A 27,935-nucleotide genomic window follows, 5' to 3' on the forward strand; every position below is an offset into this window, starting at 1 on the left:
CTTTATTTTCTTTAATTTCTACTTTTCTAAAATTTATCATATATCACAACTATAAATTAAATTAACTAAATTATATTAAATGAATTCATTTAAAAAAAAAAACAATTGACTTCTTTACAAAAACAAACGGTCAAAATTGTGCGCAAAAATGACAATAAAGTTGGTTTGAAAAAGAAGGGACATATTCCAAGCATTTAATCCAACTAAAAATAATAATAAGAAGGTGGTGTTATCTATGCACTCTCAAGGTGCTATCTATTGTTTTTAAGATATTACATTTCGCAATTTAATTAAAATACTTTTTAAAGGGTCAAAGCCCGCCTTAGTCGACCTAACCTTGGTGAAACTATTTAAATAATTCTCCTCGACTTTGAAAACGATATCAATTATTAAAAGATTAGAATATAAATGTTTTGAGAAAAGATTGTTGATTTTTTAACCAAATAATTTGAAGAGAAAAAAGGTAAAATCAAATAAAGTTAAAAAAACAACGTTCGGAATTATCACATCTTTTTTAATCCGAACAACATGTTTTAAGAAAAAATATTTGTTGAAATTATTTTTCCCAAATAATTTTAAGAACAAAAAGGGAGAAATCAAATAAAGTAAAAAACAACTTTCGGAATTATCATAAATGTTTAAATGTTTTTAGGCAAACGACTTTGTTTACGACGAAGAAAAAACATAACAAAAAGAAGAATAGAAAAACAGAAAAAATGAGATGAAACCGAAGAAAGCGATGACGGAACGTTGCAATAGAAGTTGCAAGTAAAATACGACAAAACTCTCTGCGCGCCTGCTGCTGCCTTTCCTGGGATTCGAACACGCGACCGATTTGGCCTCCCACAATTCATCGCTTTCTTCAATTTCTGTGCAACGTGCAGTCCAGAGGAGAGTGAAAATACTGTGAAGATGGCGCAGAAGTCGCTTATTTACAGCTTTGTTTCGAGGGGCACTGCCATTTTGGCCGAGCACACGGATTTCACTGGCAATTTTATCTCAATTGCGCGCCAGTGCTTGGAAAAACTTCCCACCACAAACAATAAATTCACATACAATTGTGATCGACACACTTTCAACTATCTCGTTGAAGATGGATTCAGTAAGTACAACGCTTTGATTTTCATGGTCAATCGCTTCTTTAACGTCTTTTAGATGAAGTTTAACGTAACATTTTTCACTATGGGGATTTATTTGTTTTGTGTTTGAAATTGAAGGGTTTAATTAGTTTTGGGCGTGCGGAACATATATTGTTCAATGTTTACGTGAGCTTTCCCGGTATCGTGAAATTTAGTGTAAATATTCGTTATTTCTCAATTGTAAATGCCACGGGTGGTTTTTGAATCTCTCTGCTACTATATTTAGTCTTAGTTATGCCATTAATTCTCAATTGTTTTTTAAGCCTCAGCCTGATAAAATTTACTGCAAGACTTTCTGGAGCCGGACTAGTTACTCTAAAGTGTATTAGAGTGTTGGGGTAGGAAGAGGGTTTTCTCTATTTTTCGGCGTGATAAACACTTATTGTAGAAATTAGCTAACTCCTTTCGATCATGTTGTGAAATTTTCTGAAAACAATCATTGTTCTTGGTAGATACAAACTCTGTGGATTTAGTCGAACATACTCACTATTTCTTCTAGATAGTTATTATTTCTTGGTCGAAGAAGCCTTGGTAGATACAAACTCTGTGAATTTACTCGAACGTACTCACTACTTCTAGATAGCTATTATTTCTTGGTGGAAGAAACCGATGTTTTTTTTTGATAAAATTTCACCCCAGGTTATTTTTTCTTTTTTCTTTTAACATCACCGTGTCCCATTAATAACTCTTAATTTTTAAGCCTCAGAATCATGAATTTTACGGCCGTAATTTTCATTGAATGGATTAAGTTTCTTTTAGACTGAAAAAAAAAACAGTGTTTCTGTAATAAATACTCAATGTAGAAATTAGCGAACTCTGTTTTTCGCGTGCCGTTCATATCCTATACATAATCATCATCCTTTAAGGAAAAACGATAGGGTTATTTTACCCTAAATACTCATCATTCCTTGTCGATTTTCACGCTCAGTATTATTTTTAAATTCTTCCCCTGTAATTGTTTTATTAAAAATTGTTCGGCCCAGCGGATAATTCGTAATTGCTACTTAAGCCGCTGATTGATGAAACAAACGTTAATATTTTCCATTACGAGGACCAGATTTTGTTAAACGTTGGATAAGAAGAGGGTTTAAGTTTCCTTATTTTCTTCTAAATAGAATTCTAAATACTTATTGTAGAAATAGGCTAATTTTTTTTTGCAAGTTTTGAAATTTATTGTAAAAACTAAGTAATAATTTTTATATTTCTCCCCTGTTCACAACCCAATAGTCTTTATTTCTTATCGTCTGCCCCTTGTTACTTATTTTTTTCTTTCCAAGTGTCAGTTTGTGTAAATTGATGTTAAAATTTGTCGTTATGATAATGGTTTTTGCTTAAATAGGAAGTGGATTTTGTTTATCTTTTCAGGATGCTAAATAAGAATTATAGATTACGAAATTTATTGTAAATGCTCCTCATTTTTTGACGGAAAATACAGTATCAATTTTTGAGTTTCTTCCCTGCTAATAATATTTATTCACAACATGTTACCTTCGCAACATTTCTTAATTTAATTTGAAGCCTAACTTTGATGAAATTTCTGGCAATGTTTTTCTTGGATAGGATCTATTGTTGAAAGTTAAATTAGAATAGTGTTCCATTTATTTACCAGCATAATATATACTTAATGTAGACATCTGCTTGCTGATGTTTTGAACTTTTACCGTAAATAATCAGTATTTCTTGTTTATTCCTTGCTGATAGCCATCGTTTGAAATCATTCTGTCTTGCTAATGATTTTAAATTTTAATTTTAAACCTAGCTTCCATGAAAGCTATGGCAATGTTTTACATTATCGAGATCTCTCTGTCAAATTTTGGATAGGAATATTGTTTGTTTCATTCTTCAACGTGATAAATATTTGGTTGCAGAAGTCAACTATGTATATTTTGTGCAATGTTGTAAAAATTTATGGTAAAAATTATAGTTCTTGATTGCACAAGTCCCTGCTAGTTTTAGGGTTTATCTCTTGCTAATATGGACAAGAAATTAGTGGATGAATAGGGATTGAAAAAAAAACCTTAAATAAACAACAGGACATTTAAGTGTTTTGGTCAATTTGATTGTACAGTGTACATGTAAAGATGAACTGTGGGGTATGGTCATGCATTTTGTTCACAGGGGTGTTGGTTTCAAGCGTCAAAAATTTCGAATCTTTGGACTTGCCCTTGTGCATTTGTCACGTGCAGAACTAAATGAATCTATGCAATTGAAATCTCTGTTGGCTAACAAACAATGCTTGCTGGTCTCTGGACAACTTGTTTACATGAGAGGGCTACATCACAAACTTGAACTCAATTTAAATTATAGTTTGTGTCCTTTTGTTGTTGTTACCAACACACTTTCAACCTGTAATATTTGTTAGATTGAAATTCCAAATGGAAAATTGATATCTTTATATTCTTACTGGTTATCTCACAGGTGGAAATGGTTGACAAGTTTAGAATGTTTGACATTTTTTTGGCTTAAAATACTAACTTGAGTGAGCCTGCTGGTGAGGGTGTGTGTGATCCATGAAAGAGGTCAGAGGTTCAAATCTGAAGGGTGCAGGATTGTACAACTAGTTAAACAATATATAAGGTAAACAGAAATACAAAAAGATTCTACAACTAGTTGAACAATATAGAAATTTCTTCCCTGGTAATTGTTTTATCAAAAATAGTTCTGCACAGCTTATAGTTCTTAATTGCTAGATTGATGAAACAAACGTTAATATTTTCATCATCAGAACCACATTTTGTTGAACGTTGGATAATAAGAGGGTATGGCTTATGGGTTTCCCTTATTTTTCTGTTAATAAAATTTCAAATACTCACTGTTGAAATTGGCTAGTTATATTTTGTGCAAGTTTTGAAATTTACTGTAAAAAACCAGTGTTAAATTTTATATATCTCCCCTGTTAATAACTCAATAGTCTTTATTTCTTATCTTCTGCCCCTGTTATTTTTTTTCTTTTTAAAGTCAGTTTTTCTAAATAGACATAAAAATTTGTCATTATAGATGATGATGTCTGCTTGAATAGGATACTAAATACGATTTATAGATTATAAAATTTATTGTAAATTATCATTACTTGTTGACAGAAAATACAGTGTTAATTTTTGAGTTTCTTTCCTGCTAATAATCTTTATCACATTATGTTGCCTTCCCAACATTTTTAAATTTATTTTGAAGCCTAACTTTGATGAAATTTCTGGCATTGTTTTTCATCAGTAGGATCAATAGTTGTGGAAAGTTAAATTAGCATAGGATTCCATTTATTTACCAGCATATTAAATACTTAATATAGACATTCCTTTATGATGTTATGAACTTTTACTGTAACTAATCAGTGTTTCTTGTTTCTCCCTTACTAATAGCCATTATTTGAAATCATTTTGTTCTGCTAATGATTAAATGTCTCTTCCAAGAAATCTGTGGCACTGTTTGTTTAGATTATCAGGGTCTGTCTGATAATTTTTAGATTGGAAGGTTGTTCATCTCATTCTTCGACATGATAAATTTTCATTTGCAGAAGTCAACTAACTATATTTTCTCCAATGCTGGGATAATTTCTGGTAAAATTTACAATTCTTGATTTCAAAAGTCCCTGTTAAATTGAAGGTGTACTTCTTGCTAATACGGACACACGGTGGATGAATAGGGTTTAACAAAATTGAGTAAATAATAGAACCTATAACTGTCTTGGTCAATTTGATTGTACATGTAAAGATACTGCGGGGCATGGCAATGCATTCTTTGTTTATAGGAGTCTTGGTTTCAAGCTTCATAATTTTCTAACCTTGCCCTTGTGCATTTGTCACGTGCAGAACTAAATGAGTCTATGTAATTGAAATCTTCATTGGCTAGAAAACAATGCTTTGTTGGACTCTCGATCACAGAATTGAACTCAATTTAAATCATTGTTTGTGTCTTTTTGTTGTGGTTATAAACATACTTCCAACGTGTAATATTTGTTAGATTGAGATTCCAAGTGGAAAGTTATCGTGTTGATATTATTACTGAGAATCTTACGGGGGTGGAAATGTTTAACAAGTTTAGAATGGTTGGCAAATTCTTTGGGTGAAAAAACTAACTTGAGTGGGCCGTCTGGTGAGGGCTTGTGTGATCCAGAAAACAGGTCATAAATCCGGAGGGTGCAGGATTGTACAAGTACTTGAATAATATATTATGTAAACAAAAAATTACTAAAATATTGTACAACTAGTTGAACAATATATAATGTAAACAGAAAAATACTGAACGGGTGAATTAAAGAGACAAAAATAACAATTACATGCAAATATAACCAATATCAAAAAATAATAAAGCCCACAGAAGAGAACACAAGACACAAAGATTTAACGTGGTTCACCCAATCCTTGGGCTACGTCCACCAAATAGCGAGTCCAATATTCTTATTATCCAGTGATTTCAACCTGATTACAATCTGTAATCCTTTACAACTCAATACCGCTGCAAGAAGCTACAATATCATCATACATTATGAAATCCCTAACCCTAAACCATTTTATACAAGCTTTTTGCTGCTTACAAAATTAGGGTTAGAATAAGTCGTCTAGAAGAAAAATAGTAGTCAATGCCTTTTACAACAATGAAGTTAGTTGAGCTTTTGGGGGCGCTGCCCTTGGAAACCCCCGCAGGGGTGTTGCCCCTCGACTCCACCCTGTATTGCGACAGGGAGTGTGTTTGGGGCTTTGCTCCAAGACTCCGTTTGGGGGGAGCTGCCCCCATACCCCCATAGAAATAATTTGGGAAGAAACCGTGCCGAATAAAGTGGCAAAAATTAACCTCTGAGTCTGATTAGGCTCCACATCACAATACACATAAGGACACATATACCTATGTATGCATATATCTATATTTATATCTAAATCAATGTATATATCGATGTATTTATATGTGTGTGTATTATTCCATGTAATTTCTAGGAAATCTATTGGAAATGTCATTTTATACAAAAATATTGGAAGCGTTTTTTAAAAAAAAGTCAAAATTTGGCCAATTGGCAAAACATAGCATGCAAAAATACTTTAAAGTTAGGTACAAGAGCATGGCTATGCCACATGCACACGCATATGGATGTGTATGTATATGATGATGATTTTTGATGTTCTTTGAACCAATTGCTTTGCAGGATGTGTTCAAGTGTTTAGAACAATGCGCCTTAGCCTCACTGAACAGTATCTTGGAGTTGTCCTACCTTATTTGTATCATTGAACTGTTCCAAGTGTCTGATAATGAAATGCAACACATTATCATTTGACCCTTCAATTCTTAATTACTGTTTGATAATGACGTGCTACATAGGAAGCCAAGCCTGTAAGCAATGTAATGAAATGATAGATCACTTCTAACAAAACAAAATTGAGAGAGGTGAGTTTTAGTAGCCTTATAGGTTAATCTGTAGGATTCATCAAGATTATTGTTTTCCGCTTTTCACAATTTTTCGGATTTTAACATCTCCAAGCTTTGTTTGATGGTCCCGTTTTAAAATTTCATCAACTGGGTTACTTTTGCAGATATCAATGTATTTGTGTCTGATATCAGTGTATTATGCATGAGTTTCGAGGAATTGTGTTTCATCTTGATATTCATTTTACCTTTCTTGCAGAAAATTTTCTCCTACATCATTTTTGTGAGTGCTTATCTACTAATTTCATTATATACCTCTTGTGAATTAGTTTTTGGTTTAGGGATCATTTTTCTCTTTAGCCAAAAACTTAGGTGTACCAGGTACTATTCATTTTAAAATCAGAATCAGTTTCAGTTCATCCCTGGATTTATCCAGGGCACAGTTTTTTGTGCACAGATTCATTGGGAATTTTCCATGAGTGCATATGAGCAGTTCCAGCTATGTTGAGGTGATTCTGGGATGACTTCAGCAAGAAACAATTTTAATGCAATTTGTTTTACTTTTGTCCATCAAAATTGTGCTCTAAACCCTCAATGGATGACCATTTTCACTTGTATTTTGTTTTGATTAGTATTAGGTGAGAAACAAACACTGCATTTTGTTTGACAAGTAAGCAGCAGCAAAATAAGGTTCATAGTTGCCAGAGTCAGCAATACCACAATCAGTGTCATAAATCATCTCTAATTTTGTAGCCATATTCAGTTTTTGAGGAGACAGATAGCCAACATACTTTTACTGTGAGTGGCAGTTGGGTTGCTTCTGGTTCTTCTAATTTACCTACATCAAATGTTAGTGGTGTTGGGTTGCTCCTGGTACTTCTAATTTACCTACATCATCTAATGTTGGTAGTGACGATGTTGGTCTTGACGGAGACGCATATAAAACTGATTACTGTTTGTATTATTTTAATAAAAAACAATGAAAAATTTGATTTTGCATTAGTACTCTGTATTTCAAATTTGTAATATTTAAGGCATTTTTCTAAGCATATGCATGATATCTTGTTTCTTGATCTTAATTCCTTCATTTAGTCTGCAAATATACGTAGACACACACACACACACACACACAATGTATATGCCTTTTGTGTGCTAAGTTGCTGGTTCGGATTTGGGTACAAATTTGTGTTTGAGATTTGTTCAATATTTTTTCGGGTTGGGTTCATATTCATTTTGGGTTTGTCTGTACAAGAGTGTGTGTGTGTCTATATATATATATATACATATATAGCAGCAAATAAGTTTAGACACCACTATGCTAATATTAAAGCAACATAGCAAAATACACCAGCATATATATTAACATTTTAGTCCAAATCACATAACAAAATGCCAAAATACTCCACCGTATCAATGTTTCAGTAGAAAAACAAATGTCAACATTAATAATCAACCATCACTGATCAAATATCATCAAAAACTATCAAACAAATCATGATCATTCTGCTGTTGCAAATTAGAAGCACAAAAAGTGCCACTAGCATCGGCGCTAGCAATGTCAGTCTTGGCATCAGTAGGTAGCTCATTATCATCATCATCAATTGCGAGTGCATCTTCAACTCTGTATGCTCTGGTTCAACATCTAATGCTTTGCCTCCCCTTTTTTGTAAGCATTGTCTTTGTGTGTTGCAAGCCTTGATTTTGAATGCACATAGACCAAGTTTTCTGCCTTCTTAGATTGTAGTCTATTGCATCTAATTGAATGGATGAAGTATGTGCTCCAGTTCTTCTTGGGTGATGATGGACTAGCAGCTTATCAAGATTTTCAATTTTGAAATAAAAGAGTTAGAGTTTTGAATAGAAAATTTAAAAATAGAAATTAATATTCATCAATAAGAATTTAGAATTCAGAATCTTAAAAGTTATGAACATATTTGTAATAAAGTGTTGATGGCAATAGGTTGTAGGTACTAGTACATTTGTCCATAAAAGTACCACCATTTATGAGCATCAACATTGTTCTTGTTTTCAAGAGCTTTAAGACCACAACATTGGTGCTTGCAAAACTCATGAATTCATACCTCACTGTAGGTTGTATGTGATTGGTCTAGAGTCTATGAAGGGCTGCCTCGTACCCGTAAGCAGCTTCAGGATCTTTGTATGGAGCAACTCCAGTGGTACTCTCCTCGAGGACCAAACGACTATAGTACTTGGGGCTCAATGCAAAGGCAAGAAGATGCAAAGGGGTAGCCATTTTGTTCCATCTCTTTACCATGATTATTAGTAGTTCCTTGAAGAAGTTTTCTCAAGGATCTTTCTCTTTCTCATTAATGATCTTTTTAATATTCTCAATAATGGAGTCTATGGCATTATATACCTCACCCAAGCAAGGCCTATCCATGTCAATGAATTGGATTGTGCTCAATATAGGCTCAATGAACCTCAACACGATCCCACCAAGAGTCATCTAGTATCATTCCCTTAATGACAACTGCCTTGGTACTACTAGATTGTCTCCATATGCTCCAAGGATCATTGATTACCATTCTAGACAATGCCTCTTTAACCTTTACAAGGTGTCTCAAAACAATAGTGTTGGATTCAAAACGGGTATCAAAAACCTATTTTAAATTAAAAACAATAATAAATTAAAATCAAGACTAAATTTAAATTTAAAAACATAGAAAATTTATCAAATTAAAGTCTAAATTTTTAAACATTTCTAAATTTTGAATAACTTACTTTCAAGAGCTCCAATCTCAAAAATTGTGCAAATATGGCTTGTGTCATATGGTGGATTGTGATGATCATGTGGATCTCCTAGGAGTATATCATCATGCATTTTTTTGATCCACTTAATTTTATTGCCAATTTTTCGCTACGTTAGGTTGAGAGAGTGGACAACATAAGGTGTTTAAAAAAATGTGTTTGAAGTGCTCTTCAACCAATAACCTGGAAGCCCTACAATTCTTGGTGTTTCCGGTTATTACTTGAATAACATTTTTAGGGCTAACTTGCTCAATGGCTTAAATGAGAATGTTTGCAATGAATGGACCGTCCTTCACCTCCCCTTCACCTCCCCTTCACAATCCACAAATTTCGAAAACATTGCACCTCTTGTGGACATTGCAATAACGTTGACTAAAAGACAATTTCTATCATCTGTCCATCTATCGAATACTATGGCCACGCATATTTCAATTCATGAATCCTTGATGGGCTGCATGGAATCCTCTAGGTGGATCACCTCTCTGTCCAATTAAGTGTTGGGCACTGTAACAACCCGTTTTCCTGGGTCTTAATTAACAACTAACATACTTGAGAAATACAATTATTACTTCATTTTCATAGGAAGACAATTAAATCAGTTTTGTTCATGTCAAAGAGATTGATGGTTAAAATTAGTTAGACAAAATTTCTTAACTAAGAAACTTAAAACACAATCAAGGAATTTACTATAGAAATTTAAATCCACATACTAGGGAATTTGGAATCGAGAAATCATTGTAGGGATGTTTCTGCAATCACCCAGATTAGTCGACAAATACTTCTATACAATATCAGATAACGACTTCTATCCAATACTGCTATATCAAAATCAAATGACGAATACCATTAATTACCACTATATAAAATTAGGGCATCATATACCACTGTATCAATTAGGGCATCGATTACCATTGGATCATTTAGGGCTTCATATACCACCGTAACACTTAGGGCTTCAGTTACTACTGGATCATCTAGGGCATTAATACCATGGTATCACTTCGGGCTTCAGATACCACTAATTCAATTAGGGCTTCAAATACCATTAATTCAATTTGGGCTTTAGATACCACTGATTCAGTTTCGGCTTTAGATACCACTATATCGTTCCTTTCCTTGTGGCAAAGAGGTAGGATTAGAAGATATATAAATGAAAGATTGATATAACATTCCATCAGATAAATCTTTCTCTCGCAACTAAATGTAAATTAACTGTAATGATGAGAAAACTCAATTAATCTTATCTTAGTTTGCATATACATCTTAAAAGTGATAATACCTGTTTCTGACAAATAATTGAATGTATGGCTTATCTTTGTCTGTTGTATGACCGACCACTTGGGGAGAGGTGAAACATTGTCAGGGGCTTAACCACTCAACCATGGACTTAACTTATTCCCCACACAATCTCTAATGAGAAAGGCCCTCCCTACTCGAAATTGGACTTGGAACATCTGTCATTTATCGAGCATCCTGGTATTTAAACACACCATTCGACTTGACAATAGGAGATTATAATAACAGGATCATGCATGAGCTATTAAATAATTCATATTAAAAATGATAAACATTATTATGTCATAACTGATACTGTTTTTCATGTTATTGCAGATTCCTCTCTCTCACCTCTTCACCCTTTTCCTTGGCTAAACAGCCGGGTGAATATCAGGTGTGTGGAATTCTCAGAACAATCGGTTCTTTTTGTTGATTCTCAACTGTTTCATAATTAACATATATACCAGCTTATCACAATTTGTGATTTGAGAGATTATATTCTTTAAAGATTGCAAAATTGATTGTTTAATTCTAATATCCATTGGCATAATGTTTTATGGATCCATACCATGGTTACTTGGCTATCACTTGCCATGAACAAGGCTAAGTTAAAAGAAATTCAATCTTTAATTCGAACAAGATATCAAGCAAGATATCATCATGATAAATGCTGGAACATGCTACTATGAATAATCACTAACAATGACATGGAATATTCAGCAAACTTATAACATATTCATGGAAAGGAAAGAAGTCTCCGAGCCTAGCTGGCTGCTATGGAAAATGATTAAAACTCTGGAATATCACAGTCTGGAATGATTAACACATGACCTGATATACATTTGGAAATGTTTGGAGTTTGCAAATCAATTTGAAAACAGCTTCCCTCCAGTTGCTTGAAATTATCACCACAGTGTATCTGAACTTTTATCCTCAGCAAGAAATACAGATACGGCTGGGAGTAAAGATTGGGCCGCTTTGAACAAAGCTTTACCAACGATATTGCAAGAAATCATCACAAGTAAAATTATAAAGTCGGTATGCTGAAGGTGGAAGTATCTATTGACAAGGATGTAAATCGCTGCAGACAGGAAGTCGAGTTTATGGAAAAGTCTTGAATGATGGCTCCCTCTCTTCAAACCAGAATAACACCTGGGTGGTCACAATAGAGCCAAGAGTTGGCGATATGTTGTGAGATTTTCACACATCGCCCCAAATCTTGGGGACCCCCTTTCTTTTTTTAATCACCTCGGCAAATTTTTGGATTGCCCAAAAATTTTGAATTTTGAAAATGTCACGCCTTGGCACCTTCAGGACAGATATGGGAGGCTTAGCTTATTTTCACCTGGTTTTCTTAACTTGATTTTCCAGAGCTATCAATTTTATCCCTAGGCCGAATAATTTTCTAAGTTAATTTCAACTTGGCAGGATAAAGTTGTGAATTTTGTACTCAGACGTTTTTTTTTGGAAATTTGGTTTTAACTCTGTAAATTTGGATAAATTTCAAAAGAGAAATTTTTTTAGACTTAAGTTTTTGGAAAATCTCAAATTTTTCTTTGGTGAATTTTTTTTTTTAATTTTGTTAAAATGTGGAAAATTGCAAAAATCGATTTTTGGTTCTAAATGCAATTTTAATTTTTAGCTTGGCAAAATCGATTTGGTAGAAAATTGCAAAAATTGATTTTAATTGGATTAATTGCCTTGAAAACTTTTAAGTTTTTAATGAATTTAGTAATTTAATATTGAAAAAATGGCTTTTGGTTAGCCAAAATCCAAATTTAATGACGTATTAATTACTAAACCCTCATTAAATGGAAATATTTAACACCCTCAAGGCCATTTAATTTCATTTTGCAATTGGAGCTAATTGTTAAATTTAAAAGTGCAATTTTCTTTTGGCAAATTTTTTTAAATTTTTAAGCTAAGTATTTAATTGTGGGCCTTAACTTGAATTTAATTTTTGTTTTTGTTTTCTCCTAGACCATGTAGGCCAGCTTTATGGAGAAAGAAAATTGGCTATAAAAGGAGTCTCCTCCCCATCTCATTTTCACAAATCATTTCTTCCTCTCCATGTGGGCGAATTTTGTGGAGGAGCAGATTTTTTTCCAGACTTGGGCGAAATTTGTGGGAGCCGAATTTTGTGGAGGCGAATTTAGTGGAAGGCAGTTTTTTGCATGCTTGGGCAATTTTTTGCTTGCATTTCTTCATTTTCAGACTTTGGTGATTTTTTTTTGTGGGCAAGATTCTCGCATATTTTGGTGGTTTTTTCCTCCATTTGTGGGCTGTGATTTGTGCCCTAGGTAGATTTGTGGGCAGATTTGAGACTTCATGCATGGGCAAATTTGAGACAAAGGCAAAATTTTCCATTCTTGGCATTTTATTGAGCAAGATCTGATTTTGATTTTTGGGCAATTTGTGGTGAAGGTCTGATTTTTTTCTCCTATTTAGGACTGCATTTTTTATATCAGATTTTGGCAATTTTGTTGGGAGAAGAGATACATATGAAAGTTTGATTTTTGCATAGAAGGCAAGTGTTGGATAATTTTAGGAGTGTAAATTTCTAATTTGCAAGGGGATTTGAACTTCTTGAAAGTCATATCCTAGGTTCCGAAAAGTCGCTGTAAGTTTATCGGTTAAGGTGAATTTTCATCATCTAGAGTTGCAAGGAGTGCTTAAGCTGAGATATCCATCTTCCGTTCTAGGCTAAGGATTGCTCCGCTTGGTTCTTCTTGCCTTTTGGTCCACTACTCTACCATCCCGTAATAGGGTGACGAGCATGGAGGATGATAGTGCAAGTAAAAATCTCAAGCGGGCGAACACTAAGACAAAGAGGATATGACGCCCAATACTTCCTTCTTCTCGAAAATGAAGAGAATAACTGACACCAATATCTGTACAGTGGACATGATACGGATGAGGGACAGACTGAAGGAAGGACAATCCTCCTTGGCAAAAAGGATTTACAAGAGTGGAATTGTACACGCAGCGGCCTTTCCTCCCATATTGCCCTGTCCAGAATTGATTATGGAATGTGCATCCAGATTTGATCTAACAAGTAATTCCATCATTTTTGATGGAGGGAAGAGAGTGTTGGCCAGCATTGGCGAACAAGCGATTAAAGAAACATTTAACATTCCCCAGTACAAGGGCATGACAATTGTAATGATGGATCAAGCAACTAAGTCATTTCAAAATAACCAAGGGGCCTATTACACTCATCTAAAGCAGAATTGAATACGCAAGGGAAGGAAGGGAGTTAGCAGATCATCGAGGCTTACGGTGGCACTTGATTTTGAGAATATTAGAGAAGAGGATGTCAATGAAACAGATTTTGGATCGAGGTTGGATGAGTTGGGAAAGGTTGCCATCAGGAAAAAGCATTTGGGCACCCTTTCCTCTCTCAGTGCTTTTATTGGATTTGCAAAGGAATATGAGAAGGATCATGAAAAAATACTACAAGCAGCGAACAGCGTGGCAAAGACAGTGGAACTCAAGGCGAAGCACACACCTTGTCCTCCTATGAAAGAAGTTAATGAAAGGCTAGCTAAGTTCATTGCCTTAGCTAAGAAAATGAAAGAAAAGGGAAGATTTATATTAGAAAATCATTTGATGTAAGCTCAAGTGGCAATTTCCCTTTCTTCTAGAATAGGACAAGTGTCTATTTTTGATTGGCCACCATTTTGGTGCCTTCTCATTGGTTGCCACTTTTTGCACTTTTTTCATTGGTCCATTGATGAGGTGGCGGCTTTTCATTGGCCAATGGGGTGGCAACCCTAATTAGGGTTTTGAGGATCTAATTTGGATTGTTGATTTTGTTTTAATCTCCACCGTCCGTTGTATTTCTGGCCCCTATAAAAGGCCATTTGCTCTCATTTGTAAGGGGGTCGGAGAAATTGTTGTGAAAATAATACCAAAATTGCTCTCTTTTTCATTGTTGCGATTGGCATGTTGATCAAGAACATTGGGTGTTATTGTATGTTTTCTACTTCCACTTACTTAGATTTCCTTTCAAATTGTTAAAGTTTGTTTCATTTCAAGTTGTTTAAGCAAGAGTAGAGTAGATGGATAGTTGTATGGTAGCATTGGTAAATGTTTGATAGGGGTCAATACTAGGCCACTAGCATCCTAGCAGCTGGTTGGGAAGCTTTGTGTGGTAAACTAGTTTATTTTTCCTTAGAATCATTGCACCTGTGGAAGTGAGGCCCCTGGTTAGCTCTCATTAGGTTCGATCCCCGTCCGTTTGCTAACCCTCCATTCATAGGAGTAGGAGTAGAATAGTGAATAGTTGAGTAGTCGAAGCTTAGAGAAGCAAGTTAGAGTAGATCAAGTGATAGAACTCATCCATTCACCTTCCACAACCATCGTTTTCCCATCAACATCATCATCGGCAGACACACCCTCCATCATCGTGACCATCAACATTATCTGCCTCCGCACATTTCACAAACTGAGTCACCATCACTTTCATTCCACCAAAGTCCAAGTCATCCTTGAATGAATAGCGTAAGGCCGCCTACGTGATTACCAGCAAATCACATCGATAAAACTGAGCGAGTATCCAACGGTGTAAGGAACATTGGAGTTATACTCATGTCTCATGAGCATTAACTTTTCAAGATAGGAGTTGTATGTTTGATATCCTGTATCAAATATTCAAATCCTAATATGTTATGTAAGTGATACAAAACTCGCATCAACACGATACAAATAGAGGAACCGTTCAGCATAGAATACTAAATGTCCAATGCTTTGTAAAGATATAAAACTCGGGTGCTTGAAACATATAATGGAAGATGGATATGAGAGTTCATGCGTCTTAGTCTCCACATGACTCAAGATATAAAAAGGTCTTAAAAGGCTCTTTGGCTTTCGTCGGTTTTCAAGATTATAAGCCATTCAAATTCCTAAGTGTTTAATTCGAATACCAAGTATAAAATCGATTTGGGAAAATAGAGGGAAAGAAATAAAAAGGTTGTGAGAAAAGTTGGAAATATTATAGTTTGATTATTGCCAATTAATCATGCAAAGTGTTAGCCGGTTAAAAGCAAGAATATTAAAAAGAAAGAATAGAGTTGGAAGATTATAATTCGAATATTATAATAATTCAAATATTATTATAATCTTATATTTATATACGTACATGTAAATATTAATGGGGTGACATCACTTTATTAAATTATTATAATATAATGGTGCCATCTCATTTTTTTATATCTATATGTACGTATATAGATATATCTATTATAATAATAAGATGAAAGATCATATTAAATCTTTTAAGGTACATTTTATATTTTAATCCAATTATTTATGTTTCTCAAATTATTTATTTAAATAGCTCATGTGGGTCGCACAAATGTGTCCTGTTTCAAGTCGCTAGGTCCTCAACCCATTTGCCCAGTGATGGTGATACTTCTGTGACTAACTCTTTTCTGACAATGCTTCCACCCCTTTGACGTGTTTCCTGCAAGAAAATTCTCCGTAATTAAATTATATTATCATAATAATTATTTAATCATAAATAATCATAACGGTTAACCATCTTCTCAATTCCATGAATTCGTGATCAACTAACTTGTTATCTTCACTTGAAATTAGAACGACTAACTATCTTACCATTTTGCTAGATTATAACAAATTAAACTGCCAATTGACTTCATGTGAACCTCACCGGCTATATTTTAAATTAAGTCAAAAATTGGGATGTAACAGGCACCTTCTCATAATCCAAACCTTTGAACCTCTTTGGAGCCTTATAAATTGATGTCACCTTTTTTGCCAATACGATGAGTGAGGTGCCTTAAATAGCAATTCAATTGCATAGATGCATCTTGCTATATCTTCCTCGGCAATGTCTCTAGCTTCATTTTGAAATGATATTTCTAAGGGCCCCTTTGCTCTCCTATTTGTCACTGATTCTTGAAGAACATAGAAGAATAGATGACCCTCTGTGGGTTTTTCAGTGGAAGTGGAAACTAAAGCCATAGATATTTTTGTCTAATTTCTAGAGTTTTGCAAAGGATGAGAATATGCATTCCCAACTGCTTCATCTGCTTGTTTTTGCTCTTGAATATATTTGTTCACAATATGGTTTGGAAGAAGGGTTTTAGGTAGCATCCTATCAACTCTTGGCTTTCCTGTACAAACCTTAATGCCTTTTTAATGAATAAAGCACAAATGTGCTTTCACTCTACTATAAGTGCTACTATATTCCTCATTCCAATGGCCACAAATCCAAATGAAACCTCCACCTAGCATTTGCTAAACCATTTCAACATATTTCCATAGTGGGAGCTTTGGTTTGTTTTGAATTGGGAGTTCCCAATGCTAGAAACACTTACCATTCTATGAATCTACAAACAACACCCAAAACCACAAAGCAAAATGAAAAAAGAAAAAAAAACTAGAAAGCTCATTTCATTTTGTAATTTTTTTAAAAAACAAACAAAATAAACATAACCCTACCTCTTTTGTTGAAATCTTCCTTTACAATGTCTTGTGGGAGTTGTCCACACTTGCAACCACGTAGGAATAGCTCACAAACAAGCTTAGAGCATGCAACAATCACCTCTCAACACTCCTTGAGCAATGAAAATCAAACAAGAAAGTTTAGCAATGGAGGCAAAAACTTTTCTTTTTTATTCACAAATGCACAGATGACATATAAAACAACCTTTTTGGTCTTTTTAGTGGTCACTATTAAGGTTGGAGGGTTGTATAGACCTGATTTGGCAGAAAGAGTCTTTTGAAAAAGTCAGCAAAAGGTGTTTTTGGATCAAGTTCTCTCAAAATTCTGCAAAATTCTGTTCGATTTCCTCCACTGAAAACCAAAGTTGCCCAAAATTCATCTAAATTCCGCTTGGGTCCCTTGCAAGAATTCCTAACAAATTTTGGTCTTCGTGGCAAAATTTTGACCAAACTTGACGAGGACTAGACATTGGGGCGAGTCAAACTAGAATTCGCTAGGTCCAAGAGGGAATTTGGTAACATAGTTTGTATGGATGCACATGCACCTGGATGATTATAACTCATGCCTCCTCCCTGTAATTATTTTTTGTATTGGCATAGTATACTCGTCTACTTGTAACCATAATTGATTCTGATTTGGAAAATTTGTTTAAAAAGTTACACCTTGTTTTGGTAGGATGGACAATAAAAATTATTTGTTAATGCTTTATAATAATAAACTTCTTTCCCCTATAATCAAATTCTAAATGTTCTTAGCACAGTAACCATTTAAGAGCAAGTTTGATTTATCAAGGAGTCCTCCAATAGATAGCTTACCATCATTTAGGGAAAAATCTTCCCATGCAAATTCAAAATCTAAAATAGTTAAAAGAAAAGGTTGCACATAAGCATTAGTAACCACCCACACCATCTCACAATCAAGCATGATATCTAGGCAAATGTCAAGAAACAGAAGCCACCTCAATGTAGAGCGCATTAGGATTGCTAGAAGCCAGTCAATATAAATTAAAGACTGTACAAATCAATGTGGGCACAAGGCAAGTCAGAGACCTTTTCAATCTTCTTCTTATCAAAAGGTGCTAGGTCTTGATGCTCCAGAAACTTGTAGGCATTGTGTTTACCATTGAAAGCATCCCCAATCAAATAGCCAAAAGCACACACTGATGAACAATGAGAAGAAAACAAGTGGAGGCTAAATAAGTAGGCCCTTAACATCGTAGGCCAGTATAATCATTAACTTACAATAAGAGCCCAGATCCAATGGCAGGATATTTTCCTTGTAGAGATAAGCTAAAGGTGCCAACTATAGCACCAACGCAAGTGAGAGGAGCTACAAAAAATACTAATGCATACTAGTTTGTGCATGGAGATCATGTTAGTCCATTTCAAACGTGAGATGTGTCTATAAATAAACCTTGAATATAAATGAGTAGAGGTAAAATTAGGAAGCAGGGTGACAATAAAGTCTTACTATGAAAATTCTTTATACAAGATATTATCATTTATCTTCCACCTCATCTCTATCTCCTTTCCCCTCTCTTTGTTTGTATTGACCCCTGTATCTCTCCCTCTTCACATCCCTATATCTTCCTCTCCCTCTTACAAACATAACATGAGCTTATTGGTAATAGAGTTTAATTATCTTCCCGGTTTAAAGGTTTTTTTCAATTTTTTTTGGTTCCTTATAAGTGGATACATGATTGACTAAAAGCTATGAATTATCCATTGAGACGTTTAATACACAAAAACAATCATTATCTTAATGACACAACAATTAACCTCATGTACTCCACAAAAGTATGCAAGAAATAGACCAATTTTTTCCTAACCTTCCATACCTCTTTGGTTTACCCATTCCACAACAAGGTGTGGTTTCTTGTTTTGTAGTCATATTCAGTTTTGGGAGAGTTAGATAGCCAACATTTTTTTAGTGTCATTGGTAATGGGGTTGCTTGTGGTTCTAATTTATCTACATTGTCTAATGTTAGTGGTAACAACGACACATATGAAATTGATTACTGTTTGTATTATTTAATTAATAAGCAATGAAAAATTTGATATTTCATTAGTACATTGTATTTCAAATTTGTAATATCTATAGCAATTTTGTTAGCATATGCATGATCTGTTGAGATAAGGGGAGATTGTTAGATTTGTGAGTTGGAATTGTGGTGGACATGTCAGATTGATGACAGATTTTGTCATTGATGTCAACATATGTGCTGTGGTTGCAGACATCCTTAGATTTTGTATGTTGCAGGCTATTGAGCAGTACAGTTTGACTAGTGTTTGGCATTCCTAAGCATACGAGCATGGATTTGTATTGCAGAATGAGTGTAGACCTTATGTCTACGATCGGAACTTTGTATGTGATGATTTGCATGAGATATAGTTGATTTGGTGAAGACTTGTTGCAGGCTAGTGACAGGAAATTATGCCAGAGGTAGTTGCAGTATTTTGGGTATAACTTGATTGTGAGTTCGACTTTAGGTTCATGAGCATACAATTGTTATAAGACTTGATCTGTGCATATCTTTGGATTTGTGGATCATTTCGTTCATGTGGGATTGGTCGCTAGCGTGTGACGTGTGGTATATTATCCTGGCAGTCGATATGATGGTGCAGCATGTTGGTCTATTTGGCAAGCATTAATTATGGATCCTAGCATCTGGATTAATCTATGTAATTGTTGACTAGTTGTTTAAGAAGGCGTGAATGCCTTAGCATGGGCCTGTTTGTTTATTTGTGCATTACGGAAGCCCTAACAAGCCAACCTAAGTGCTTGTTTGTAATTGGTATAAAGGAAAGTAATTTCCTAATTGTGTAATGTATTAGATGTGTGAAATATTTGTTATATGTGCGAGCCTTAATGCTGGATATCAGAGCAGAGATGAAGGCTTGTCAGATGCTTTGAGAAGAGGTATGAGTAGAATCTATTACCATGCCTAGTGGACTTCAGAGGAACTATTAAGGCAATTGAGTTGTCGACCAGTCAATTCATTCTTTTGGATTTGTAGATCCAAAGGTGGCTTTAGCCTTTGCCTCTGATACAGTGAGTCTTCTTGAAGGTGGATTTAACCTTCATCCTTTGGGTAGTGTTCTTGGGCAATGAGCCTTTTGTTCTCATCAACTCCTAACAGAGTTGTGAACCTTTTAGCAAGAGTTCGGTCCATTAATAGGGACACATGTACTATATGCATTGTATCGACTCTAGCAGGGTCAAATCCTTTAATAGGGATATTTATATATTAGTACAAGATCTTGTGGGTATCCACCCCATCAAGGGTTTTCCCTTTACAAGGTTTTCCTCAAGAACATAAATCCTTGTGTTATGATATTGGCTTTCTTGTTGTTATGCATTGTTATATTGTTGATTGGTGATCAATTTAATAAGTTTGAATTTAATAGTTATTACTCACTATTGGTTCACCCTCCTGTTAGTTGTGAGATGTGGACTTTGGTTATTAACAATTGGTATCAAAGCTTGTGGTCCTCTTTGAGAAGGAAGATCAATAGCTTGAGGAGATCTAGGATGGATTACAGGAAAGAAAGTCTGAAGTTTGATGGAGATAACTATGATAGCTGAAAGAACAAGATGAGGACACATTTGATTTGCATGGGTATTGATTTTTGGATGATCATAAAGAAGCAGGTAGCTATAAAAACAAAGAATGTTTTATCATCATGTACAAATGAGGAGAAGAAAGAATTTCAATGTAATATGATTGTAAGGGAAGCCTTCAGTAGTGCCCTATCGGATGTAGAATATAAAAAGGTCAAAGAGTTGGATTCAACATATGAGATTTGGACAAAGTTTGAGACATTATATAGAGGAGACAAGTGCACAAAGCAAGTGAAGTTGCAAAACTGGAAAGCAAAGCTAGAGAGTGCAAGAATGCAAGAGGATGAGTCGATTAGAACTTATGTTCAGAGAATTGCAAAGATTGTTATAGGGACAAGGAATGTTGGTAGAATTATAACAGAAGATTAAATTGCACAAAATATTCTTAGATCCTTGATGCCACTTATGATACAAAGATTGTTGTTGAGGAAGTGATTTCTCTCATTCCAGGATAACTTTTAGATTAAAAGATGTATTACCTAAGGTTAAGTGTTCATAAAGACAAAAGAATGCTAACAAAAATTAATAAAGGAAGTAGAAATCTTGAAGAATATGCCTAGGATTGGGCAAAAATAGAAGAAGAGGGGATGAAGCTTGAAGAACTTGAAGCTTTGGTTGCGAAGAGAGAACTGGGAGGTAAGGGAAAGTATGAAGAAAAGTTACTATTTTTTTTTCATGTAACAAGATTGGTCATCTTGCATCTACATGTCCAACTAGAGTGCCTAACTACAAGCCTAAACCTTACAAACCAAAATATCCTAAAGAATGCTACTATGCTAGTGAAGGAGAACTAGATATTGATTCTGAAGATAGTGATGATGAAATATGATTTCTTGCTATTAAAAAGAAAAGTCCTGTTAATTAAGTAAAGATTTTGACTTTACATGTTGAAAAGAAATCAAAATGGATTATAGACAATGGATGCTCACATCATATGAAAGGTGATAAAGTTAAGTTTGTTGAGTTGAAGAAATATGATGGTGTTGTTAAATTTGGTGACAATACTCCTTGCTTGATTAAGGGGGAGGTTTTTATTACTCTTAATTTTAAAACTAATATTGATGATTAACTGTTTGTTGATGGTCTGAAGCATAATTTGTTGAGTGTTGGCCATCTTTTGGCCAAGGGTTATCATTTATAGTTCAAAGATGGAAGATGTTCAATTAGAGATTAGTCAGGAAATATGATTGCATCTAGTACAAAGGATAGAGGTAATGTTTTTCAATTAAATCCTTATGAAGTAAGTTGTTTTGTTGTGAATATTGATGACAGTTGGTTATGGCATTGAAGATTTTGTCATGTGAATTTTGATAACATGGTGAGAATCGGTAGTTCTAATGCAGTCAGAGATTTGCCTAAAGTTGTGAAGCTTACTAACATGATGTGTAAAGAATGTGTGATGGGTAAATAAACAAGGAACAATTTTTAGAGTAAGACATTTTCTACGAAAGGGAAATTGGATCTGGTGCGTACAAATGTGTGTGGTCTTACAAAGACAAGAACAAATTATAGATCGAAGGTAGAAAATGAATCTGGATTGAAGATAAAATGCTTATTGTTAGATAGAGGAGGTGAGTTTACATTTGATAGATTTAATGCATGATATTTTCAAGTAAACTGCAACCCCTACGACTCCATAGCAAAATGGAGTAGCAGAAAGAATGAACAAAAAAATTCTTGGTACAACGAGAACTATGATGCTCGAAGGGAAAGGTATTGCATGTACATTGAAGAGGAGTGAATACAACAATTTACACTTTGAATAGAGTTCTGATAAACTTGGAATAGGTAAAACCTCTTATGAGATTTGGTTTGGTCATATCCCTTTAGTTTAACTACTTCAAAACTTTTTGAAGTAAATGTTATTCTAGAAGAGATGATGAATAGGAAAATTTGATCCTAGAAGAGATGAAGAAATATTTCCTGGTTATTCTACTAAGAGCAAAGCTAACAGATGCTATAATCTAAGGTTGAGGAAAATAATTGAAAGTGCAAATGTGAAGGTTGATGAAAGATTTTAGATACAAGGGAGAACATTTGATTACAACTTAGACCAAGAAGCAAGTCAGTCTACCACAAGTCAAAATCAGAATCTAAACCATAATAAGAACTTGGAACAAGAACTATTCTTTAATATTGACAATGGGATACCTGTACAAATTGAAGAAGCAAGGGAAGCACCGAGAACACCAAGATATGTATCTCTAAATCATTTCAGAACATCAAATCATTGGAAATACAAATAGTGGTATAATGACTAGAGAAAGAATGAGAAAATGAGGTATGTTTGATTTTGCAAGTTGAACCTAAGAGTAAAGATGAAGCATGTAAAGATGAGTCATGGATCAAAGCAATGCAGGAAGAGTTGGAACAAATTGAAAAGAATAACACATGGAAACTGATTCCCAGGCCTAAATATAACAGTGTTATAGGACCTAAGTGGGTATTTGGGAAAAAAATGAATGAGCACGGTGAAGTAGTGAGGAACAAAGCAAGGTTAGTATGTGAAGGGTATTCACAACCAGAAGGTATTGACTTGTAGGAAACTTTGCTCTCGTGGCTAGAGTTGAGTCGGTAAGATTACTTTTTGGCATATGTAGCTAACAAGAAATATTCAAGGTGTATCAGATTGTCAAATCTGCTTTCTAGAATGGAGAACTAGAGGAAGTATACATTGAGCAACCTAATGGATTTCCTTTGACAAATCAGGATGATATGGTGTGCAAATTAAAGAAAGCGTTGTTTGGATTAAAGCAAGCTCTAAGATCTTGGTATGTGAGGTTAGACATGTATCTTTTACATTGGGGTTTCAGGAAAGATAGTGCAGAAAATGATTTATATTTGAGAACTAATCCTGAAGACATTTTGATTATTGAAGTGTTTGTTGATGACATTTTTTTTGGTTGGAGTTATGAAATGAGCAATAAGTTTTTTGAAGAAATGAAAGGTGAGTTTGAGATGTCTCTGATAGGAGAGATGAAATATTTTTTTGGTTTGGAAATAACTTAGCATGAGGATGATATATTCATTACATACCAAATATCTCAAGGATTTGTTAGTAAATTTGGAATGGAGAATTCTAAACCAATAGGGAGTCCTATGGTGATTGGTTGTAAGTTAACTTCTATTGATGATTCACTTGATGGTTTTCAAACTAGGTACAAATTTATCATTGGAGGATTGCAGTATCTAACTCACACTAGGCCTGACATTGCAAATGCAACTAGAATTGTGGCTAGATTTCAAGAATAACCTAAGGAATCTCATCTAGCAGTTGTGAAGAGAATTTTGAGATACTTGAAAGGAAACATCGAGTATTTGATGCAGGAGCATCTTGAATTTACTTGGTGACTACTTTGGAGTTCATGGGAGGATGCTCAGTAGTTGCTTTGGAGGGTGTTTGGACTGGTACTTGGTCAAAGAAGGATGGGAGCTCGGCATGATCTTGGAGCTCGGCATGGTCTTTGGAGCTCGTCATGGTCTAGGGAGCTCGGCATGCTCTATGCAGCTTGGCATGGTCTATGCAGCTCGGCATGGTCTATGGAGCTCGACATGGTCTTTGGTTGCTCGGCATGGTCTAAGAATTTGGTGTCTGTTTCAGGTTGTATAACTAATTTTTCACAATGAGTTAAAGGATGAAACTTTCAGAGATTGAAGAGGGCCTAGACTTCTACCAATGGTTCGAAGCTTGAGTTCTAATTCATTCGGAGCTAGGAGATATCGCAATTTTACTAAGACATTGATTTGGGAATTTAATTGTTGTAGGAGGCCGACTTTGGCATTTAATTTATGTATTTGCATTTAATTTGTGTTTTAGGCTGACTTGTGGCTTAGATTGGTATAAGTAGGGGTTGTGGGGAAGTCTTTAGTCATGATTCATTCACTCAGAAGAAGAGTGGGTGTGGGAAGTAGCTGAAGAGTGAGTTTTCTTGAGTCTGTGAACAGAGCGCCGAATGTGAGGCAGTTTACAACAGGATTGTGATGGAGTTGTGAATGTGTGGACAGATTGCCAAATGTGAGGCAGTTTACACTTGGATGAAGTTGGAGTTGGTGTCTGTTTCAGGTTGTATAACTAATTTTTCACAATGAGTTAAAGGATGAAACTTTCAGAGATTGAAGAGGGCCTAGACTTCTACCAATGGTTCGAAGCTTGAGTTCTAATTCATTCGGAGCTAGGAGATATTGCAATTTTACTAAGACATTGATTTGGGAATTTAATTGTTGTAGGAGGCCGACTTTGGCATTTAATTTATGTATTTGCATTTAATTTGTGTTTTAGGCTGACTTGTGGCTTAGATTGGTATAAGTAGGGGTTGTGGGGAAGTCTTTAGTCATGATTCATTCACTCAGAAGAAGAGTGGGTGTGGGAAGTAGCTGAAGAGTGAGTTTTCTTGAGTCTGTGAACAGAGCGCCGAATGTGAGGTAGTTTACAACAGGATTGTGATGGAGTTGTGAATGTGTGGACAGATTGCCAAATGTGAGGCAGTTTACACTTGGATGAAGTTGGAGTTGGTGTCTGTTTCAGGTTGTATAACTAATTTTTCACAATGAGTTAAAGGATGAAACTTTCAGAGATTGAAGAGGGCCTAGACTTCTACCAATGGTTCGAAGCTTGAGTTCTAATTCATTCGGAGCTAGGAGATATCGCAATTTTACTAAGACATTGATTTGGGAATTTAATTGTTGTAGGAGGCCGACTTTGGCATTTAATTTATGTATTTGCATTTAATTTTTGTTTTAGGTTGACTTGTGGCTTAGATTGGTATAAGTAGGGGTTGTGGGGAAGTCTTTAGTCATGATTCATTCACTCAGAAGAAGAGTGGGTGTGGGAAGTAGCTGAAGAGTGAGTTTTCTTGAGTCTGTGAACAGAGCGCCGAATGTGAGGCAGTTTACAACAGGATTGTGATGGAGTTGTGAATGTGTGGACAGATTGCCAAATGTGAGGCAGTTTACACTTGGATGAAGTTGGAGCAGAGCTAGTAGCTGTGGCTTGGAAAATAAAGAGATAGCTTGGTGGGCTTGCGGGCACAAGTTGAGATCTTCCTTGCGGGTTTCTACCAGAGTGTGGATCTGGACTAGCTAGGGTTTGGGTTTGGATTTTGAAGGATCTTGCAGAACTATTACTTGCTTTGTATTTGGCTGTAACCGAGAAGGCCTTACAGCCCGGCACATTGCATGTAATCAGTTATATTTTATGAATATATTATTGTGATTTGGTATCAAATCTTGCATTATTTCTCCTTGATCTTGTGTTTCTGCTGCGTGGTTGTATTGCACTGCGTCAGTATGGTCTTTTGTATGATAGATCTAATGATTTTACTTTGCATGTCTATATTGATGCTAATTGGGCAAGGAACATTGATTATAGGAAAAACACAAGTGGAGGATCTTTCTTCCTAGGTGGGAGATTAATTTCATGGTTGAGTAAGAAGCAAGAATGTACATTTAGTCTACTGCAGAAGAAGAGTATGTTGCTGCTGCAAATAATTGTACTAAGTTGATTTGGATGGAACAAATGTTGAAAGACATTGGTATATCTTTTGATGAGCCTACCATTATTCATTATGATAATACACGTACTATAAATACGTCTGAGAATCTTGCTTTGCATTCTCAGACCAAGCACATATCTATTAAGTATCATTTTTTGAATACGTGAGCACTAAGGAACAAATTGTAGACATTTTTACTAAGCCTTTGCCCAAGGACACCTTTGAGTATCTCAAGGGTATGCTTGGGATGATGGCCCCATCTGGCAAGAAATGATTGATGCATGAATGCATCGGTCCAATAGTAATTAGAGCATATTCATACACCTGAATGTAATGCTTGGTGTTGCTCCTAAGGGGGAGTAGTCACATTGAGTAGAGATAAGTCTAAGAGCTCTTTTGGTTAGATTTTATTGTTAGTTTGTGTTGGCACTTGATTTGCCTTTTTGGTTGCAGATTGGCTTGATCCAAGCAACAATTAAGATCAGAGGAATTGCATATCTTAGGGAGAGACATTCTTCCTTAAAGGGAGAAATCAGTTAGCGATGTCAAAGAAGGAAAGATCTTTGTTTTAGATATTTGACATTATTTTGGTGCCCTTTGCCATTGATGTCAAAGGGGGAGAGATCATGGGAAAAACATCTAAATGAGGGAAGTTTTTTTAAGGGAGAGCTACATTGAGGATATTTAGAAAGTTGTATATAGATGCTACTTTTGGATTGATGGTTTTTCACTATGTGTTGCCATTAATGCCAAAGAGGGTGATTGTTGAGATAAGGGGGAGATTGTTAGATTTGCTGAGTTGGAATTGTGGTTGACATGTTGGATTGACAACAGGTATTATCATTGATGTTAACATATGTTCCGTGGTTGCAACAAACTCAGATTTTGTATGTTGCAGGCTATTGATTAGTAAAGTACAGGTAGTGTTCGATGTTCCTAAGCACGCGAGCATGGATTTGTGTTGCAAAATGAATGTAGACCTTATATCTATAGTCGCAACTTCTTATGTGATGATTTGTGTGAGTTATAGTTAATTTGGTGAAGACTGGTTGCAGGCCAGTGACAAGAAATTATGCTAGAAGAAATTGCAGTATTTTGGGTATAACTTGATTGTGAGCTTGCCTTAAGGTTTGCGAGCATCAAAGATGCGCGCATATCTTCAGATTTTTTGATCATTTGGTGTTAATTGAGATTAAATTTATTTCGAATGGTACTTATCTGTGTCTTCTAAATTTTCAGAAATTAATCCTTACTAATCTCCATACCTTATCTGCAGGTTGTAATCAAAATATAGACAATCTTGCTCTTGTCAAATGTGGAAGTAATGTTAAATCAATATTGAAAAATACTGAATAATATTTCTCAAGTCTGAATCTGATTTTATGATTGAACTCCTAGAGGCCACACTAATTGATATTTGTGTCCCTCTTTGGAGATTGGATATGCAACATATATTCAAGGAAAGAGGCATATTCCATGATTGGACATGTCTCCACTAAGTGGGGGCATGCCCGTTCATAGAATTCCTATTTGATTGTGTCTTTTCATTTCAGTTCCAACCCCCGATCACTAATTGGGATTATGACTTAACAAACATCAATGTCTATCAAGTACAATCTGATGTAATATTTCACAAACAAATATCCAATCTATATCACCGATAATCAATGCTCGATTGGGATTATGCATGGAACATGAAATAACAATAATCTGCAAGTCATAATCTCTAAATGCAGATCAATATTATACTTGGCACTTTATGATGTTTCGATCAGGTGCAAGAGTGGTAATCGATTGGATTAAATGAGGATATAATTA

At 35.0% G+C, this 27,935-nt stretch overlaps 1 protein-coding gene across 1 annotated transcript in view; it reads left to right on the plus strand.

The window, feature by feature from the left end:
• Nucleotides 1–668: 668 nt before the first annotated feature.
• LOC149576134 (vesicle-associated membrane protein 721-like) overlaps nucleotides 669–27,935 on the plus strand; it is a 109,559-nt gene continuing 82,292 nt past the window's right edge. Inside the window, exon 1 of the mRNA XM_089816436.1 lies at nucleotides 669–1,102. Coding sequence (XP_089672562.1) covers nucleotides 913–1,102 — 190 coding nt within the window. The 5' untranslated portion in view covers nucleotides 669–912. The remainder of the gene's footprint in view (nucleotides 1,103–27,935) is intronic.

The sequence above is a fragment of the Cupressus sempervirens genome, chromosome 1 (genome assembly GCF_028749045.1).
Source record: "Cupressus sempervirens isolate cs-2001-9-10 chromosome 1, ASM2874904v1, whole genome shotgun sequence".
Taxonomy (NCBI): domain Eukaryota; kingdom Viridiplantae; phylum Streptophyta; class Pinopsida; order Cupressales; family Cupressaceae; genus Cupressus; species Cupressus sempervirens.